This window comes from Gavia stellata, chromosome 1, assembly GCF_030936135.1.
Source record: "Gavia stellata isolate bGavSte3 chromosome 1, bGavSte3.hap2, whole genome shotgun sequence".
Taxonomy (NCBI): Eukaryota; Metazoa; Chordata; class Aves; order Gaviiformes; family Gaviidae; genus Gavia; species Gavia stellata.
Window position 1 is genome coordinate 788,318 of NC_082594.1, and position 13,023 is coordinate 801,340.

The 13,023-nt window shown below is 70.7% G+C and overlaps 1 protein-coding gene across 1 annotated transcript; it reads left to right on the top strand.

The window, feature by feature from the left end:
* Positions 1 to 9,637: 9,637 nt before the first annotated feature.
* Positions 9,638 to 10,289, top strand: RHOG (ras homolog family member G). The gene has a single exon (XM_059836188.1). It carries the CDS (start codon positions 9,686 to 9,688, stop codon positions 10,259 to 10,261), a length of 576 nt encoding a protein of 191 aa, XP_059692171.1. The 5' UTR covers positions 9,638 to 9,685; the 3' UTR covers positions 10,262 to 10,289.
* Positions 10,290 to 13,023: the final 2,734 nt, after the last annotated feature.

Below are 13,023 nucleotides of genomic sequence, written 5' to 3' on the forward strand. Positions count from 1 at the left end.
GGGCTCCCGCGGCCCCTGCCCGGGTCTCCGACACCTCCGCCCGGGGTCCTGCACCCCCAGCCCGGGTCCCCCAGCCCCTCCCGCACCCGCTCGGCCCCTCCCCCGGCTGGCAGCCGGACCCCGCTCCGGGCCGGGCGGCCCCGGGGGGGAGCGGGGGTCCGGGCCGGGCCGGGGGGCGATGCCCCGGGAGCCCCCGCCGCCGCCCCGGGCACGGCCCCGGTCCCGGTCCCGGTCCCGAGGAAGGGCCCCCCCGGCCCGGGCCGAGGGAGGAAGCGGCGGGGCGGGCGGGGGCCGGGCGCGGCGGAGGGAAGTTTCTCCGCGGGACCGCCCGGGGCGGCGGGAGGAGGCGGCCGCGGACTTCCTCCTCCTCCTCCTCCTCGTCGTTCTCCTCCTCCTCCTCCTCCTGCCGCTCCGCTGCTCCGGCCCCGCGCCCGCCGCCCGGAGCCGCCGCGCCATGCCCCGGGGTGAGTGGGGGGCCGGGGGGCTCCGCTGGGGGGGGGGGGCCGCCGTCCGGGGGTGGGGGGGGGCCGGGACCCGCGGCCGGGACCCGCTGCCGGGACGGGGGCACCCGGCGGCACCCGGCGAGGGATGGGGGTCCCGCCGCCGGGGGTCCCGCCCCGGGGTCCCGCTGCCGGTACCGGGTCCGGGTTGGGGTCCGGGTCGGGGCGGCGGGAGGAGCCGCCCGCCGGGGCCAGGGCGGGGGCGCCGGCACCGGGACCCGCCCGGAGCGGGGCGGGGGCTAACGGGGGTCCAGGGCTAACGGGAGTGCCGTCGGTCCGGGGCGCCGTCGGTCCGTGGTGCCGTCGGTCCGTGGTGCCGGGGCGCTGGCCCCAGCCGAGCCCGGGGAGCGGCCCCGGGAGCGGAGCTCCGGGCGGGAGCGGGGCCGGCAGCTGCCGGGACCGAGCGGGGACAGAACCGGCCCGGCGCGGCCCGACCCGCTCCGCGGGGCCGCTGCACCGGCACTGCACCCGCTGCACCCACTGCAACTGCACCCACGGCACCCGCTGCCCTGGCACCGCGCTGTCCCCGCACACGCCGCCCCCCGCCGTGCGGCGGTCACACCGCCCGCACCGCACCCGCCGCACCGCTCACTGCAACGACGGCGGGGCACTGCACGGGCTGCGCTGCCCGCCAGGGGGCGCTGCACTGCCCACTGCACTGCACCCTCTGCCCACTGCGCTGCCCGCTGCCCTGCACCCGCTGCCCGCGGCACTGCACACACTGCCCGCTGTGTTGCCCACTGCACTGCACCCGCTGCCGGGCACCCGCTGCCCGCCGCACTGCCGCTGCACCTGCTGCGCACCAGGCACCCCACTGCAACACCCAGCGCGCACACTGCAGGGTTCTGCGCCGCACACTGCACCGGCCGAAAGGTCCAACACCGCGCACTGCGGGGCACTGCACAGACACTGCACCCGCTGCACCGCACATCATGGCAGACACGTACACGCTGCACCCGCTGCAACACCCGTCCATGGCACGGCACCGCACTGCACACACCTTGCAACATGCCTGTTGCAACACATGCTGCGCGTCACATACACACTGCAACACTCATTGCAACACTTCATGCGCTGCAACACGCACATTGCTTGCACACGCTATCCCGTGCTGCGACACGGAGTGCAACGCGCTGCAACAGGCGTGCTGCAGCACATGTTCAGAGACAAGACACAGGCACTGCGGTGCCCACTGCGGCCCTGGCACTGCTGTGCCCGTTGCACACCACAGTGCTCACACTGCTGTGCGCTCACACGCTGCAGCGTGCTGGGAGGTGCGGGGGTGGCACGCTGCAGCAGGGGAGCGCGGTCAGTTCTGCTGTGTGACAGGGCTGTCCCCAGGGCGGGTGGCTGCCTGTGGCGAGCGATTGCTGCTGGGCCACCCCCAGGGCTGCCCCCAGGGCCACCCCAGCCCCCCCAGCCGGGCAGGCGGTGAGTCTGTGCCGCAGCCCTGCAGCCCTGCGACTCTTGTGAAACCCACCTGGGCTTGCGGTCACCTCTGGAGAGGCTTCGAGGAGCCCTGTCCTCCCCTCCCTTCCCCTCCCCTCCCCTCCCCTCCTCTTCTCTCCTGGCGCGGGGCCGTGGGGGACAGCGGGGGGATGTACTGGGGGGCAGTGGGAGGACGTGCTGTGCCCTTAGTCAAACACCAGCTCCCAATTCGGTGCCGTCCCGCTTCTGGCTCACCGCAGAGCAGGAGCACCCATGGGTCCCCGAGTGCCTGGGGGAGACGTCTCCCCCGGGCGGGGCAGGGTGTGGCCATGGCTCTGGGGGTGGGCGCATGAGCTGGGGCCCCGCTGGGCTCACTCCTCTTTTCTTGGTGGAAGGCAAAGCTGCCGGAGCGCCCGTGGTGGCATGCGGGGATGTTGTCCAGCCCCCGCTGCCGGGGCTGAGCTGCGGCGGGTGTTTCGGCTGGGGTAGGCAGCGGGGCTGGCACTGCAGGCACGGGTAGCCGGGAGCATCCGCAGGGGCGGGGGTATTTCTGGTGATGCGGGGAGGCACCCGAGGCCGGCACACCTCATGGCAGCAGTGGTGCCGGACAGAGGGTGTAGGTGTGGTGCACGCCCTGGGAGGAATGCCATGTGCGCTGGGAGCAGGGGTCGGGCATCCCGCGCCCGGAGCTTTGGTTTGACCGGGGCGTTGAGAGGTGCCAAACTGGCCCGGTGCTGGTGTGCAACACTGCGCCTCGGCTGCGCCTCTGCTGTCGGTGTGAGCAGTGCCGGGCTGTTTTCTCACTCCGAGGCCATGGAGTGTGGCCTGCCCTGGCTGGCCCCATCCATCCACCCATCATCCATCCCATTCACCCATCCATCCATCCGTCCATCCACCATCCCTCTGTCCATCCGTCCATCCACCATCCCTCTGCCCATCCCTCTGCCTGTCCCAGAATCCCCCCGACGCAGGCAACCGTGTCTGACCGGGAGCAGCCCTGGCCGATGCTGGCCCCGTCCTGCCGCTGGCTCGGGGAGGGGGTTTGCTGGCCAGGGCTGGCCCCGGGACAGGGGCTGCTCCTGCAGCATCGCCCTGTGGGGGTCTGGAGCCGGATCCGGCCCCCGGTGTTGCCGGCTTTGGCAGCGCCTTGAGCAGGAGGCCCAGCATAGGGTGCAGCCGTGGCCGTGCCGAGGGGCAGAGTGGGACCCAGCAGCGGAGCTCACTGGCCCGGGAGGGAAATAAAATGAGGAAATTAGTCACAACGAGCCTGCAGCTGGAAAATGAGGAAAACCAAAATCCTTCGACTCAGCATGGAAGTTATTTTAGCCGCGATGGCAGGGCCCTGGGGCAGAGCTGGTGGTACCGGTGACAGCGCACCTTGGGGCACGTCCCACAGAGCGGGGACCCCCTCTCGGCCACGCCAGCACCAGGTCTTCGCCATGGCAGAAACCACCCCCGCCCCGCTCCCGTGCCGGTGCCGGGCCGGCGTGCTCGGCCCCACGGGGTCCCTGCTCAGTATTTATAGATTTTATTAGTTTCCTCTTTCTGCCTGCTGAGCTGGCGGCAGTGCTGGGGGGGCTGCGCTGTGCTGTTCTGCCCCGCGGAGCAGGAGCGACCCCGGCCATCATGGCTGTGACCCCCAGCCCCACAGCCCCTGGTCGGTCTGGGCTGGTCCGTTGGTCTGGGCTGGTCCGTCTGTCCGGGATGGACCCGCTGCCCAGCCAGTGAGCGCGGGCAGCGACGTGCTGGCTGCAGCCCCTGCTCCCTGCCGGCACCGCGCAGGGTGCCCGCTGTGGGGTGCCTGTGGCGCGGAGCGGGGGTGCACAGTGCACGGTGTGGGGTGCACTGTGGGGTGCGCAGTGCACGGTGTGTGACGCGGAGGCTGTTGTGCACAGCGTGCCGTGCACGGTTTGTGGTCCACGGTGTGGGGTGCAGGGTGCACCGTGTGGGGTGCACGGTCTGCGGTGTGGGGTGCAGGGCGCACGGCGCACAGCCCTCGTGGCACGCTGGGGTTTGGTTTGGTCAGGTCGGGTCAGGTTTGGGTGCCGTGGGGCCGGGGCCGGCCAGGCCGGCAGCGGGAGGGGAGCCTGCAGGGGTGGCTGCCGTGCTCCCCCCCCCCGAAAAGCCCAGCGGGGGGGTGCCATGGCTGTGAGAGATGGCCAGGGAGTTTTGCTTCCCTTTTCTGCTGAAGAAGAGATGAGTCGCTTCTCCCGTCCTGGGGGTTGGCGATGGCAGGGGGAGGTCGCGGTGCCTCACCCGCAGCCCCGCTCGCCTGCCGACACCCTCTCGCCAGCACCCCAAATCCCGGCCAAGTGCCCCGGCAGTGCGGAGGGTGGCTGGGGTCCCGCTGGGGCGGGGGGTGCTGAGCCCTCGGGCTGGGCACCATGCAGACCCCCACCCCACCCCATGCTCCGACTCTTCCTCTTCCTCCTCCGGTTCCCCTCCTGTGCAGGGCATGCGCCTCCGGTGCCCCACGCGGGCTGTACCCCTCAGCCCCACGAGGCCGCCCGCGCCCCGGCATTTCAGGGGGGCCAGAAGGTGCTAAAGGTGCTGCCGGCCGCGGACTTCTGGGAGAACAGAGCTGGCCCTGTGCAGGCAGCGCTGGCAGCAGGCAGGGCAGGCGGCACACCAGGGCCAGGGCTGCGCTCGCCCGGTGTCCCCGGGCAGCGGCCAGGTCGTCCGGGAGCCGTGGGCTGCAGGACCCTCGGGTGCCCCGGCGTCAGGATGCTTCAGGGACCGTGGGCGACCTCCGGCCCCTGCCCGGCACCGCGGGGATGCCACCGTGCAACCCCCAGCCCCGTCCTGGCTGGGGGGTCCTGGCCCCCGTCCGGCACGGCTCCCACCTCCCCTCCTGTCCTCTTGCCGTGGGGGGCAGGGAGGGCTGGGGGTCTGGAGCCCATGCGGCTGCGGGTCAGGGACGTGGGTGGCCCCCGCAACACCCCTCATTCTCCCCGGGCTGCCAAGGGAGGGCTGGGGCTTTGCCAGGGGCTGTGGGGATGGGTCGGGAGCGCAACCCGGGGGGCAGAGCCCCGGGGGCTGCGGCTGGAAGCATTGGCGTGGTGGAGGGGCAGCTTCAAGGGGGGCCAAAGCCCTCCTGCCACCCACGTCCCCCTCCCTGGCACCCAGAGTGGGGTTTGGGGCTTTGGCTGCTGTGGGGGCTCTTATCTGCAGCCAGGCCCCTCCTTGGCGAGCAGTTTCCTCTGTGCATGCAGGTAGCACAGTCTGTGGGTCCCCTCGTCATGCCACTGGCCCCGGCTGTGCACCCAGAGCCAGCGGTGCCCGTAGTGCCAGCGATGGCGACAGCAAGCACAGTCCGGCACGAGCACCCGGATCCTGCCATGGCCCTTCCGCGGGCAGCATGTGCGACCACGTTTGCTGCTTGCCGGTGGCAAGCCTCGGCCCACGCTGGGGTTTCACAGCCCCAGGGGCCCCGGGTCATGGAGAAGTGCCCCCCTGCCCCCTGCCTCCTTCTCCTTTCCTCTGTTTCCCCGTAGCAGTGATACTCTCACGGGCACGAGCGTTTCCACTTGTGCCCCGTCCCCTTCCTTAGCAGCCCCACTGACTCAGCCCGGGCCTTTCCCGGGATGGGGATAGGTGCCCGCTGGGTGCCAGCTCACCCTGGGGTGCCCGCGGCCCCATGGCCGGTGTGGAGGTGCGGGGTTTGATCTCGGCGTGACCAGTGCACGCCGTGTCCTGCTGCGGGACTGTCACGGGGCTGTGGCTGGTGCTCGGGGGAACGGGGAAGCGCAGGCAGGGGGGCACCACTTCATCCCCGTGCCCCGGGAGAGCCACCCCTCGCACCCCGCTTCTGGCCGCGGCGTTTTCCCCGCATCCCCCGCTGGGGCCGGATCCTGCCCATCTGTTCTGCTGCCAACATTGTCCTTGGGCTCCGGCGGCTCTTCCCGCCCATGTCCTTCCCCCGGGTATTTATAGACACTGATGGGCTCTGGCCACGTCTTCCCCGGCCGCTCTGCCGACGGGGTGTCCCTGGGACCCCAGTACTCCCTGGGGTGCCCCTGGCAGCCTCTCGGGGCAGCAAACTGCCCCCACGCCCACTCTGACTGGGGGTCCAGGGCTGCTGCGGGACCCCTCTCGCTCCCACCTCAGCTGGGTGACCCTGGCTGGCACCCAGGACCCGCTGCCCCAGCCCCAGACCGGGGGGATCCCACAGTGTCACGCCACCCGCCAGCTGGTCCTGGCAGCTGGGGGACCCCAGCCTGGGGGGCAGCGGGGACCCTCCGACGAGCCCCGTTTTGTGCTGCAGGATGGCTGCCCAGCATGCAAATAGCTATGGGGACCTTGGGGTGCCTGTGGGGACACTGGTGACCTTGGGGTGCCCGTGGGCCCTGGGGACAGCGGGAACCTGGGCGTGCCAGGGGGCTGCGTGCCTCGTCGGGGGCTCATGGGGCACCCTTGGGTGCCACGATGCCTCGAGGTGGCTCCTGCTCCGGGGTGCTGCCCCTCGCCCCACTGGGGCCCCTCCGCCTCCCTGCCCTCCCCATCTAGCGCATCCCCACGCCCCATGGCATGCCCCAGCCAGGTCCCCCCCCAGTGACGTCCCTGCAGCAGGGTGCTGTACCCCCCGCTTGCAGCTCCTGCACCCTTGGGTTTGGGTGGTTTTGAACCCGCCACACGCTCCCCCTGCCCGGCTGAGCCCGGTGCCGCTCAGTGCACCTCCCACCCTGCCCCACGGGGTCCCCAGGGACACGGCTGCTCCCCAGGGCCCCGCAGGGGGGACGGTTTTGCAAAGAAAACCAAAGACTGGGATTTAGAAATAACCTTTTGTTGTTTTTTTCACAAAGCAAAGCTCAGTTTGGGTTTATTTCGGCCGGGGAGCGCCTGGTTCCAGCTCCCGGCGACCCAGCGCCTGCCAGCCTTTGGTTTGGGAAGAGAAGAGGATTTAAATCTAAAATACGAACCAAAATGGTTTTCCAGGAAAATTCTTATTTTTGCCATCTCTTCTTCAACCTGATCTCATCAGAAAAGGAAAAAAAATTTGCTGCAGCGCTGCCGGCTGCCCTGGAGGGGCTGAAGGAGAGCGGGGAGAGCAGAATGCCTGTGCCCCCCCGAGCCTCGCAGATGACGGGGGGGGGGGGAAATAGGTTAAAACCAGGTCAGCTAGGTCCAAACTGGGTGAGATGGGTCCCAACCAGCTCAGCCAGGTCCCAGCCAGGTCCCTGCCATGGTGCGATGGGGGTGGCTGCGTCCCGCTCCGGGGGCTGCCCCGGGGTACCCCCCCCCCGCCGGCCCCGGGAGCCCTGGGCAAAGAGACAGGGTGTCTGTGGGACAGGGTGGGCACCGGGGCTGTGGGGTGCCACGTCCCATGGCCCCACTGCCTTGCGTGGTCCCACCAGTCCCCAGCGGCTGGGGCTGAGCAGGGCGGCCAGGGCTGGACACTGGCGCGGGGGTATTTTGGGGTGCGATGCAGCTGGGCAGGGGCCGGGGGTGCCGGCTGCGGCCGCCTGGCGCTGCGGGGACAGAGGACGAGGAGCCAGCGCCAGAGGCAGCACCTGACGAGAAATGGGGGTGCGTTGGGCATCATGGGCAGTTAGCGCTTGGCCTGAGCGGGGCAGCCCCCACGGGCAGATGGGACCCGCGGGTGGGGGCCGAGGCACTGGGGTCACCCCGGGGGTTCCCTCCCCAGCACTGCCTGCTTCCCTGTGTCCCCCCACAGTCCTCCTCGGCACCGTACAGCAACGGCATGGGGCAGCGGGGTGGCAGTTACAGTCCCCGTGGAGGATGCCCGACCCCGGAGATGGCCCCGCGCAGCCACGGAGAGAGCTCGGTCTCCCATCACCCCGATCCAGTTCCTTCTCCAGCTGTCCTGCTCCCACCCACCCTGCTCCTGCTCCCACTGCCCTGATCCCGCTCACCCTGCTCCTGTCCCCATCTCCCCGCGCCTGCTCCCATCGCCCTGATCCGCCTCCTTCTCCCGCCATCCTGCTCCCGCTCCCGTTGCTCCTGCTGCCCTGATCCTGATCCCGTCCCCATCACTCTGTTCCCGATCCCCCCACTCCTGCACCCATCGCCCTGATCCTCCTCCCACCCCTCTGCCCCTTCTCCCACCGCCCCGGCCTCGTGCCGGCTCCAAGCCCCGCAGACCCCCGGGGTCCCGCTGCTGCCTGCCCCGTCGCTGAGCCCCCCCCGGCCCCGGCACACCCCGGCTGGTGCGGCCTGGCGTGAGGAAACCCTCCGGGCTGCGTTTGTGACCGAAGTGGGGAGAAAATCGAGGCCGAAGGCCGGGTGTTTATTTGTGACCCGCCCGGGATCCCGCGCTCAGCGCCAGCGCTGCGGCGGCCGGCTGGCTTCCTGCTGCGGGCAGGCGTTGCCTGTGGGGGGGCTGCCTGCGATGGCCCCGCTGCTCCCCGCTGCTGCCGCCCCGTTCACAGGCTGAAGACCTGGGGATCCTCCCCAGCCGTGGAAGCGCTTTTGCAGTGGGGAAACTGAGGCACGGCACTGCGGGGTGGCTTCAGCGGCGTTCGGGCCGGGCCCCCCCGCTTGTCCCGCCTGTACCCGGGGGTGCAGCGGTGCAGGCAGGGAGCCAGGCAGGGCGGGGGTCACGGCGCACCCGGCCCCGCCGTGGGCAGGAAGCCGGGTGTCAGAGCGGGAAGAGGAAGAGCGACTTCCCCATCCGAGGGGGCAGGGTCCAGCCTGGCGGGGGCTCAGGGCGGGGGGCACGGCCCCTTCGCCCTTCCTCGGCCCCGCAGCCCCGAGGGGCTCTGGGTAAGGGTGTTCCCCCCCAGCCCGGGGCCCCGGGCCCATGCGGCATCCCCAGCCCCTCTGCCCCGGCACCTCTGCTCCCTCCCCACCGCTGCGGCACATGAGCCGCTGCCCCCGCCGAGATAACCCTCCAGATGTGATAAATGCTGTCGGGCAGCCGCTGCGCCGATGGCCAGGTCCCGGTGGGAAGGGGGCTGCCGGCCCCAGCCCAGCCCCACGGGTGGGCACCCTCCCACCCCAGTACCGTGTGGCGTCCCCGCGCCTCGGCTGGGCTCGGCTCAGCAGCGCCTGGCTCCAGCCTGCAGCAGGAAGGGGAGCAGGATGCGGCCCTTAATGGCAATTGCAGAGGGAACCTGAGGAAGGCAAACAGGGAAACGTGCGCCGGGCTCAGGGATAAACACAGCTGCCGGAGCGGACGTCAGCCCAAGGGGCCGCGCCAGCGGCCGCTCTCCGGCCCAGCTGCGGCACCAGCCCGGCCTCTGCCCTGCTGGGGCTGGCACCAGCCCCGCTTGGCACATGCAGCGCCGGGCACGGCTGCAGCCCACATGCTCCCACAGCCCAAATCTACCCCGGCTGTGTGCCCTGCTGCCCTCTGTCCTGTACCAGGCTGGAGACACAGCATGGCATGGCATGGCATGGCACGGCACGACATGGCACAGCAGGGCACGGCACGGGGCGCTGCAGCAGCCTGGCTGTCCTGGGAGCACCGTCCTGGGGACAATGCGGTCCCCATGCGTGCTAGCCATGGTGACACATGCGTTTGCCCTGGGTCAGGGGATGCGGTTCCCAGTCGGGGGTTCTCTGGGCCGCTGTGCGCCACGGTGGCTGCTGAGGGGGACATGCCTGGCCGGGAAGCTCACCTGAGCTGTGGGATGGAGGGTGAACCGAGTGTGACCTGCCCCTCTGCACCCTCCAGCCTCAGGGTGACTGAGCGGTGGGACCACAGTGACCCCAGCCCCGGTGCGTCCCCCTCCCCTGACCCTCTCCCCTCCCCGCAGGCTGCTGAAGGGGGACGTGAGGCACGCCGAGCCGCGGGGATGCAGAGCATCAAGTGCGTGGTGGTAGGCGACGGGGCGGTGGGGAAGACCTGCCTGCTCATCTGCTACACCACCAACGCCTTCCCCAAGGAGTACATCCCCACCGTCTTTGACAACTACAGTGCCCAGAACACGGTGGATGGCAGGACTATTAACTTAAACCTCTGGGACACGGCCGGCCAGGAGGAGTACGACCGCCTCCGGACGCTTTCCTACCCCCAGACCAATGTCTTCATCATCTGCTTCTCCATCGCCAGCCCACCCTCCTACGAGAACGTCAAGCACAAGTGGTACCCGGAGGTGTGCCACCACTGCCCCAGCGTGCCCATCCTCCTCGTCGGCACCAAGAAGGATCTGAGAAACAACCCTGAGACCATGAAGCGGCTCAAGGAGCAGAACCAGGCGCCCATAACCACCCAGCAAGGCATCAGCCTCTCCAAGCAGATCCGCGCTGTCAAGTATCTGGAGTGCTCAGCACTCAACCAGGAGGGCATCAAGGATGTCTTCACCGAGGCGGTGAGGGCCGTGCTCAACCCCGTCCCGGCCAAGCCCAAGAAGCCCTGTGTCCTCTTGTGACCGGGCTGCCGGTGATCAGCAAGAGACGATCCTGCCCCTGCCCTGGCCCCGCCGCCCCCCAAGACACTGCCCGGAGCCTCCAGAACCCCCCCCCCGCCCGCCCTGGTGCCTCCCCGAGCATCACTGCCCTCCCAGGGATGGCAGGACCGGGGCCACCAGCCTGAAGCCACCAGCTTTAATAATACAGACCTCGTTTGCACTAACTGGCCGTCCACCCCGGGGCAGCGGGTCTCCCCCAGCTCCACAGGACCCCCACCCCGGCCCTGGCTGTCAGCGTTTGCTTTTGGGTGATGTCTCTCCCGTCCCAGCACAGAGCAACGCTTCCTGAGAAGGGGATGCCCGGGGTGGCCGCGTGCCCCTCCCTGCCCTGAGCACCCCACAGGGACCTGCCACCCCCACCCCAAGCACCCCATGGGGACCTGCCACCCCCATCCCCTGCACCAGCGGGGCTGCGGCGGGCACGGGGAGAGGCCCTCAGCCCCTCTGTGCCAGCCCTGGCACTTGGCCACCTACAAGCATCCCGCTGCCCCGGTGCTGGCACAGCCCCATCCTGCCACGGGGTCCCAACGGCTGTGCTGGGGGTCGTCCTGGGAGGGTGCTTGGGGTGAGCCCAGCCCGGCGCAGCACTGCTGGCTCCCTGGGGCCAGCGCCCGGGAAGTCCAGCCCTGGTGAGAGTGGAGCCGGCACTGCCGGTGGGCTCTGCCAGAGGAGCATGTTTCCGTGCCGGCTGGTACCGGGGCTCCGCAGGGCAGTGGGACTCGCCTGTAACCAGCCGCTCCCTGAGTTGCTTCTCCTTAAATAAAGAGGCCTGCCCAGGCTCCCCGTCTCCTGTGCTCTCCCGCGTGCGCCCGCCTTCCCCGGGCACGGGGACTCTCCTGCAGCCACCCCGGGGGCACACGGGTGCCCCCGCCTCGAGCTGGGCCAGGACCCCTCGCCCTGCCGAGGCCGAGCCGAGGGTGCTCGTGGCAGCACTGATGCCTGCTTGGGGGTCTCTGCCTGGGGGGGCCGCGGCCGTGGCCAGCCCCAACCCCTGGCACCCCCATGCCCACTTGGGGCCAGCGCTGAGCTCCCCTGAGGGGGGCCTGGGGACATTGCAAGGGATAGGAATGGGGACGTTGCAGGAGGTGGCCGGGGGGACATTGCACTGGGTGGGAATGGGACATGGGCCATGGGGACATCGCAGGGGTGGGCACAGGGGGCTGCAGGAGCCAGGGCTCCTCGCTGGGAGCCCCCCGGCCACCCCAGCTCTGGCTCTGCTCTGTCCTGCCCCGCACCGGAGCTGCAGGCAGAGGCCAGAGCCCCACATCCCCGCGCCTGGGGGCTGCAGGGTGTCCCGGGGGACCCCGGGTCCGACGGACGAGTGCTGAGGCTGACAATGGCGGCAGCGAGGGACAGGCAGCAGCCCCGGCTGCTCAGCTGCGCTTGCCGCCCCCTCGCCAGCCCCCGTGGGCTGCCGGCACGTGCTGGCTGGCGGCCGGATCCGGCGAGGCCTGGCAGGGCCCCCACTGCCGCGCACACGGGCCCCTTGTCTGGCCCCGGGGCCTTCCTGCAGGAAGGGCAGAGACCCGGCGCGCGCCACAAGCCGCCTTTGTTCCCTGCTGCCATTTCCCGGCCAGAGCCGGGGGGCCGCCGGGGGCCGGCGTGGGCGATGGTGCCGCAAGGCTGGGTGGCTCCGGCCATGTCCCATCCTCATCCCTCTCCCACGGCTGTGCCATGCCGCAGCCTCCCGGGGGCCAGCGCCAAGCGTGGGGTCCCCCCAGGCCCCCAGCCTGGGAGCCCTTGATGCTGGGGAATGGCCCCAGCTCGTCCCCGGGGGGCTGCCCGCCAGCAGGCTTGCAGGTCCTGGCTGCACCGAATCCTGCTCCCTCCGTGGGGGATTCCCATGGCCACGTCCTGCTCCCACTGCAGTGAGCCATCAGGGTTGTATCCTGCTCCCACTGAAGCAGCAGGATGTGACCATCATCCCCACTATCACCTGGGGGGGGGCTGTGCTGTGTGTGGGGGTCCCTCCTTTGGGGCCAGGGCTGCAGGCGGGGTCACCGGTGCCAGAGGGGCTGTGCCATCCCACAAGCTCCCGTGGGCAGGACTGACGGCAGAGCCATGGGTGCCACAGTGTGGGGCTGCACAGGGCAGAGCTGGGGGGAGCTAATGCAGCGCTGGACCCCTTCCCTCATTAGGATGATGCACTGCCCCCCCCTGCACTGTCGGGGGGACCCTCGGTATGCCGGGGGTGCCACAGCAGGAATGTCGCCATGCCCAGGGCAGGAGCTGGCCGGAGGTCTCCTGCCAGGGCACCAACACAGACCCCCGGCCCCAGGACTGGCAGGGTGCGGGCAGGGGCTGCAGCCCCCATGGGGGGCAAGGTGTCACCCCGGTGGGGTGCGGCGGAGGAGCGGGTGCTGGGACGAGGCGGGGACCCTGGGGCAGGATGCCAAGAGCGGCAGCGGGATGCGGCCCTGCCCTGGCCCTGGAGTGGCGGGATGAGCGGCGGGATGAGCTCATGGCTGCTCCCCTCCCAGCTGCTCCCTGGCCTGGCCCGGCCGGGCTGCAATGAGGTCAGGGCCCCACCACAGCCCCACCGCCCCGGCAGGAGCCCCCAGCACGGGGCAGAGGGAAACTGAGACCCCAGGCAGCTCCCCTGCCCAGGCTCAGCCCCGGCATCGTGCCCTGTACCCCAGCTGCGCCCACCCCAGCCCTCCTGGCCCCCGGCTTCGCTCCCGGGGCTGCTGGCCCCTGGCCCCACAGCATCCGCAGCCGAGTCA

Excerpts from the sequence above, each read along its gene's own strand:
- RHOG (XM_059836188.1), top strand. The coding sequence starts at position 9,686 with ATGCAGAGCATCAAGTGCGTGGTGGTAGGCGACGGGGCGGTGGGGAAG.